Source organism: Acipenser ruthenus, chromosome 23 (assembly GCF_902713425.1).
Source record: "Acipenser ruthenus chromosome 23, fAciRut3.2 maternal haplotype, whole genome shotgun sequence".
Taxonomy (NCBI): Eukaryota; Metazoa; Chordata; class Actinopteri; order Acipenseriformes; family Acipenseridae; genus Acipenser; species Acipenser ruthenus.
Genome location: NC_081211.1, coordinates 7713678 through 7721071, shown reverse-complemented (window position 1 = coordinate 7721071; position 7394 = coordinate 7713678). Strand labels below are relative to the sequence as shown.

The window sequence follows — 7394 nt, the reverse complement described above, 5'->3', positions numbered from 1 at the left end:
AGCTTTGGATTTAGGGATAGTGTCTGCTATGAAATAAATAACTCAGTGTTCAAAAGAACTGGAAGACCACATTTGGCCATACCCAGGTGAGTAATTCAGGGACGTTCCTGAAACATTGCATGAGTCCTCAATACAGCCACTAGATGGCAGTCATGTGCTAAACGGCTGAAGCCATAAAAATGGCAAGGGTGCAGTAGTTAACTTACCCAACAAGTACTTGCTTTCCACAATTTAGTGCCCTACAGTGCCTATTATAATACAGGGTGTCCTGCAGTTTTGCCAAGAGCACCAAGCCAACATCTTACTAATGACTATACACCCACATTGATCTTCAAAATAACGAATCTGGGAGGGAGCCACCTTATTCCCTGCATTTGGTGAATACTTCTGGTAAATTTGAATTGACATTTACAATACAAAGCTTAGCATTAAGCAAGTCAGGCTGGTGCGATTTACAGAACAAGTCAATGCAATTTAGTTAGGGCTAAACAGGGTTTAATGTGCAAGAACCACACAATTAGCATTAGTTTAACAGCCAGCCATTCCTGCCACTTCAAACATTTCTCTCCAATGCAATTGAAGCAAATCCATACACTTGCAATAAGGTAGTGATGGCTACTGTGGATTAGTGAACCAGTTCGGGTACACCAGGCTCAGAAGATGCCAAACCAGAGGGAGGGGGGGGGGGGGGGGGGAGAAAAAAAAACAAAAAAACACACCCACCACACAAATGAACAGCTCCATGTAGTTTTATTAAGGTTAACAAACAGCAGTTTAGACTTCCACAGATACAGATTTTCAGCTTATACTATAACAGAGTGTTAAGGACATATGCACTATAGACATGCTTTCACTCCCCCCCACCCCAAAAGTAAACACTGCTTATTTAAAAGCTTTGCCTCTGCAATTCAACACTATAGGTAGAAAAAGATGCAACAAGGAATTATCTACAGCAAAATATCATTGCAAGAACACTTACAAAGAGTGGAACGACTCCTCTTTATCCCCACAAGGTAACCAGAAAGGCAGTGAACTAAATTACCATTGGAAACAAAATGAAAGATACTGGCCATAAAAAAAAAAAGTTAAAAAAAGCCAATACATCTTTGGATACACAAAAAAAAAAAAAAAAAAAAAAAAAGAGAAAGTGTATTCCCCACATTGCAAACTTCAGTTTCCACCACCTTCTTTGGTCTCTTTGTTCTTTCGTACTTCTTCAATTTTCTTGTCCTAAAAATAAACATTAAAAAACATTAGTCTGTGTACAAACTAATTCTCTAGTGTTAGGACAACTAGTCTAGTGAATTGACACCTAAGATTGCCTGCTTTGAAGTTATTTGCTATAGCCACAACTTTTAAAATCATGGTTTTATTACAGTAGAACAAGGACTTATTCTTTTGCATTAGGCACCAAATGCTTTGAATTGATTACCACTTTTATCAAGCATGAATTTAAAAAAAAAAATAGTTACTTTGTTTAAAAAAAAAATTAAAGTTTGATTGCAATGCCTAAAACTCACTAAAATGAGTCAAGGTGTATCAATATTTGTCACTGTGGAGTTAAAGCAAATCTGTAGTGATTGCTATTGGCAGTAGCCATACACAATTGGCTTAATTCAGTTTTGTATCCCCGTTTGAATTAAAAGGAACCAATGCCTCAGCACAGGGTTCAAAGCACCAAACATTTACCTTCTCTTTTAAGCGTTCCATTTTAGCAGCCATCTGTGCAGTACGCTTCTCTTTGTTGGCCTCCATTTTAGAATTCAGTTTCTCCTCTGCCATCTTACTGAAGTTGTTGTTCTCCTCCATGGCCTTCTGAAGAACTTCCTTCTCATGCTCGCGCTTCTCAGCCAAGTGCTTCAGAACCTCAGCTTCATGAGACTAGAAGAAATTAAATGGCACTCAAAGTATTTATAAAAAGACAGTGGACTCCTTCAATATTGGTTAACATTCCATGCCAAAAAACTAATTTCTCAACCACCCAGAGGATGCATGTTAATGTTACCTTGCGTCTCTCCTCTGCAGCTTCCAGCTTCCTCTGGATCTCCTCCAAGGAAAGGTCCTTCTTCTTGGGCGGCGAGAGGGGGAACTCAGGCCTGCCTTCGGGATGGTTAGGACTAAGGATGAGCTCAAATGCCTGGCCAGAGGCACGCTTGTCCAATTCCTTAACATGGATCTCTGAGGAGGAAGGAGGTCAAAGAGGCAGTCAGAAAACTACACAAACAAGTTTACAGGTTCCATCTTTGAGATGTTTAAGCTTTCCCATAGATCTGTCAACTGCATTAGAAGACAGGAGAGAAGCAATAACAGCTCTAAAGAATTTAATCCAATCTGAAAAAACACCCAAAAAACTGAACACACACATAATATATATATATATATATATATATATATATATATATATATATATATATAATATATATATATACATATATATATATATATATATATATATGTGTGTGTATATATATACATACATATATACATATACATATATATATATATATATATATATATATATATATATATATATATATATATATATATATATATATATATATATATATATATATATATATATACATATACACACACACAATATATATATATAAAAGCAGTACAGTTTCACAGCACATCTAGCGTACCCAATAGCCACAAAAATAAAAATCAGTACACAGAATATTGTTCAGTACAGTTAAGGACTCATTTGGAACCAAATTAACTCAAATTGGTGGAATACTGTTCAGAAGAAATGTTAAAGTAGATTCTCTTTTCTGAAGAAAAAATAAAGATTCCAAAGAGTGCAATCTACCATGAAGCCAGCAGTGTAAATGGTTCAACACCTTCAGATAAACTGAGCAAAAAAGCCTGGAGTGTTGTGCTTACCTGATGTGGCCATGTCGACTGAAGACTAGAGCTGCTTGTTAAATCCTAAACAAGTGAGAATAGAATAGGTTAACAGCCATTACCCCCATCCTTATTTCACTAAATGCATCACTTCTAAACACATTTATTGTCTTCAAACTGTGAGTGGGTAGGACAGCTGTTGAATCATGCAGCAGTTCTTTTGATTACTCAGGGTGTAATAGCAAACAATATTCCAAGGAGAGGTGAGGGTTTACTTGACCTGCACAAGTCGCTCAGCATAAATGTAATTACAATGACATGGTAGCTACAAAAACCTAGGCACCATCTCAATCATGCACAAAGCAGCACAATGCACAGTCCAATTTCACCATCAGTTAACTTATACCTGATGGGGTGAAAGCCAACACGCTTAGTTTAATACAAGCCATTCTGTTGCAATTTGCAATAGACAATGAATGGCTGGATGATCAAGCAGGCTTTTTTTTTTTTAAATCTTAAAAGTACCTGGTCAAAACATTTAACATTTTAAATCCATAGCTTTACAAATGTAAAAATGTGTACCAAGTTTACTTCCATACACACACACACACACGGACTGGTGTATTGTAGGAATGTGCACACCAGGTGCAATGCAGTACATTGTAGAACAAAGCACAGTATTTGGTTATACAAAGCACAGGACAGATGTTTAAATATCTTCATGTTTTCTTTGCAGGGTTAAAATTGTGTACTGATTCGTAAGTTGCGCACATATTTTCGCCCTAAATTAAACATTTAGAATTTGGGCCTTACGAAACTGGGTAGTGTCCTTTTGTTTCTTCGTTGGATGAAGAACGACGCCCACTGCTGGCAAGTCTTGTGCTATGAAGTATGAAGCGTCCTTTCAATGACCACAACCAAAGCTAAACAGCACTGACCGCAGTGAGTGATAATATTCTAGCACTGGTAGAACTGCAGCGTCATGTACCTTCCCACGGTATTGCGAAGAAACCAGTTTAGGATTTATGTTTTCTTGAAGCTAGTTTACCAGATTTTAGTTTTACTTTCCAGCTTAATTACGATCAGATGGTACAGTCTCAATAAATACATTTAAATTGTAAAGCAATGAGAAACATAACTTTTGAAATTACAGGTAACATTACGTTTACTAACGGAGGCGCTTACAAACTACGCTCTATTTACACTTACCTTATATACACGTTTTAGAAATTTAATGACAACAACTTTTTTTCCCCCCCCAATTTGTTAGGACTAACAGAGCGAAAGTTTAGATACCCAAATACTCAATTTTCATATGTATATTATATTTTGATACTATCCTTACCGGTAAATAGCACACAAATATTCGACTTCAAAGCCCGCGCTTCCCACTTTCAAATATTTAAATGAGTGTAGCGCGCGCAGACAAAACGACGCTTTGACACGGGACCAAAAAAAAAAAAAAAAAAAAAAATTAAAAACACATCACAAAAGTAACTTAATACGTTCCAGACAACTACCTTTGGAAGTGGCACATGAGCTGTTTCGGTTTTACTCCCTTCGCTAGTATTAACAAGACCCGCCCAAATCCTTTTAGCAGTCGGTTTATATTTACAAAAAGGAGTAGCGGTTTACGGATAATATAACCTAGGCACAAGTTTACTACACCGGCTACTCCTTACTAAACAAGTGCGACAGAGCTGAATTATCCTTGATGTACTATCACTAACAAGACAATACAACAGAAGTCCAACAAATGATTGTCGATTAACTCCGACTGCAGGTACTTTGGATACAGAACAGATCCGGCGATAACGGGATTTGATGCAGTAGAGAAAACGCTGCATACTTTTAGGTTTAAGAAAGCCAGAACGATTGGTTTACTAATCCCGCCTACAGCGACCCCTAAATATTCTAACATCCGGACCTTAAATTAACACATTTAAGAATATTCAATATTACAGCGCTAAACTGCTACCCCAAAAGAACAAGCAATCTATTTGTGCTAATAAATGGAAAAACACCAACGGTTGAAAAATAACGAAAGAACGAGTTGTTTTATACAAGAGAGCATTGACGGGTTATAAACAAAGCAAAGAGCGCGTGTCTACCCCCCCGCCGCACCCCCCTTTTTTGTGTTATTTCCATTGTACAGACAATTTCTTTGTTAGTTTAATGTCTTGTTCCACATTCTCCACAAATTGAATTAAATCCAAATTGACACTCCTCCTCCCCCTGACTACATGGGCCTGCTGCCGTCAATTGCCAGTGATAGGTATAGGCAAAACTGATTTTATGCATTTAAAACTTAATATGCTTATTGCAAATTCAAACAGTAATAAAATAATTTATTTTGTTAGCATTTAAACGGCAGCCAGTTACATTCTAAATATAGTGCATACGCAGTTCTTTATTAAATATATACAATCAAAAGACAACGCCTCACCTCCTAAATAAACTGTTTTTCTTCTTTGTTTTTAAAATCAGTATCCTACTAAAGCCCTCGCTTCTCCCAGCACGTTCTTCAAAAGAATCAGAAACGTGTTCATTCGGACCCAGCCCAGAATATTCCAGACGCCCAGCTTCAATCCTACAGCAGCATATCCCAAGACACCCGCCTATTTCGATCCAGAACAAAGACAATATTGACGTGACACATGCACGGTGAATTTTCCTTTAAACTACTGCATGCACAAATCGCAGAACGATATATTAATAAGCACGGTTAAAAACAAAAAAAAAAAAACGCATCGTATATATATTTTTGCATCCTTAAGTCATTGTGCTACAGGCATACCGTCTATTTTTGTAATAAGATTTACTATGCAACACTCTTAATTGTTGCAAGGTATTAATTTAAAATAACCAAAAACCTTGCCCTAAATTGCACCAGATACTTTGTATTTATTTTTTTGCTGCTTGGTTTAATTAATTAATCAGCATTATCAGCCGCCGCTCTGGTAATGCACTGAACCCACCTTGCTGTAGAATGTCAAACTGCTTTCTAAACAAACCAGTAGTCTCGCGCCGATTTCTTTCTTTGCTCAGACCTGCCTGCACAAAAATAGACCGAACCACCATACGTCACTTTCCACTCTCACGTTCTATTGGCTGGATACACAAGCCCATCTTTAATAGGTTTCTGGTATTTGTAGTTTTTTTCAGCCAGGAGATGACTAGCATGATGTCTGGTAAGGGTGGTGTCTGAATGCATGCATCAGAACTGTATCTTTCTTTGTTCTAATAGAAACTCACGATTTATCATTTATGACATTTGCAAGAACCGTTATATTTAAAACAGAAATTTCTAATCTAGTTATTTTCCGTTATTAATATGTTATGTTAATGGAAAAAGCATAATTTGCTACATACAAGATTTTTATAAAAATGGATATATATATATATATATATATATATATATATATATATATATATATATATAATTCATAATCACATAAATGCATTATATTGTCTTGCTTGAAGTTGCACCACCCATTCTTTATCTCACTAACTGGTAAATCAGGGCTTTATTATTTCACAATAAAACCGTGACTAAGGTTAAAAAAAAAAAAAAAAGACTCATCTTATGCCTCCAAAGGGGGACAAAGCCCCTTTAAACAGAACTGGCCATGCAGGATGCTGAATCTGAAGGCCAGAAAAGCTGCACAATTGATCCTTTGTCAAACCTGGACAATGGAGTAGCTTGTCTCATTCAAAGTCATCTTTTTTGCATTATTCCCAAATCAGATGCACTACATATGAAAATATATATTGGACAGCACTTGGCTCTGCACTTTATTGTCTGGTCAAGGCTGACCCAAGCGGCCTGCCAGCAAGACTCAGTGTTTAAAGTGCTGACTCACCCAGCTTATCAGACTGCAAGGGCAGGCTCTGGACTCTTGACCGTAATACATTGTTTCTTTTTTGTTTTATAATTTTAATTGCCTTTATTTCCTTACAGAAAATGTGCTTGGGACAATTTAGAGTAAATATATTTAATATATTTTCACAATCTCCACATCTGCACATATTGAAGATATTTTACAATAACATATTGCATAGTAATAGAAACATGGCACACTCCTCTGAGACCCCAGCAATGCCACTCATGCTCTGCCCTAGTGTCTGATTGGAGAGTTCAGACTCAATGTAATATGACTCCGACCCCTCTCCCTGCAGCGTCCTGCCTTTATAACCCAGCACAGACTGAGGGGGGCCTGTTGTGTCAGCATAGGCCTAACCCTCAGCTCCCTGCACTCAGCACTGATACAAACACTTCATATCAATGAGACAAACTGGTGGCAAGCAGTCCGCTTCACCTGGAAACACAATCAGTAAACACACAGAAGTGATACACCTGGATTCAGTACAGCACTCCAACAATATTCATTATTTAAATGTATTTTGAATCAGAGCACCATACTGTACAAGTGCAACATTGTAGTATTTAAACACATACGAAAGCTGTAAACACACGCATTTGTGTTGTATGACTAATAAAAGGGACTGGTATTATTCACAGTGTGATTCAAACCAAAGTGATGCTA

The 7394-nt window shown here is 37.0% G+C and overlaps 1 protein-coding gene across 2 annotated transcripts; it reads right to left on the bottom strand.

The window, feature by feature from the left end:
• Positions 1-733: 733 nt before the first annotated feature.
• LOC117412761 (stathmin-like) lies at positions 734-5938 on the bottom strand. 2 transcript variants are annotated; one of them, XM_034021323.3, is made up of 5 exons: positions 5826-5938; positions 2887-2931; positions 2006-2178; positions 1690-1881; positions 734-1230 (listed from the first exon to the last, which is right to left on the bottom strand). In XM_034021323.3, the coding sequence occupies exons 2-5, from the start codon at positions 2897-2899 to the stop codon at positions 1171-1173; spliced, it is 438 nt and encodes a 145-aa protein (XP_033877214.1). In that variant the 5' UTR covers positions 2900-2931; positions 5826-5938; the 3' UTR covers positions 734-1170. The 2 variants fall into 2 exon arrangements, with proteins under 2 accessions (XP_033877214.1, XP_033877215.1); XM_034021324.3 differs by lacking the exon at positions 5826-5938 and adding an exon at positions 5294-5427.
• Positions 5939-7394: the final 1456 nt, after the last annotated feature.

Excerpts from the sequence above, each read along its gene's own strand:
- LOC117412761 (XM_034021323.3), bottom strand. Across the intron at positions 1,882-2,005 it reads CTGCAGAGGAGAGACGCAAG|TCTCATGAAGCTGAGGTTCT; the intron begins GTAACATTAACA and ends AATTTCTTCTAG. Across the intron at positions 1,231-1,689 it reads TGGAACGCTTAAAAGAGAAG|GACAAGAAAATTGAAGAAGT; the intron begins GTAAATGTTTGG and ends GTTTATTTTTAG.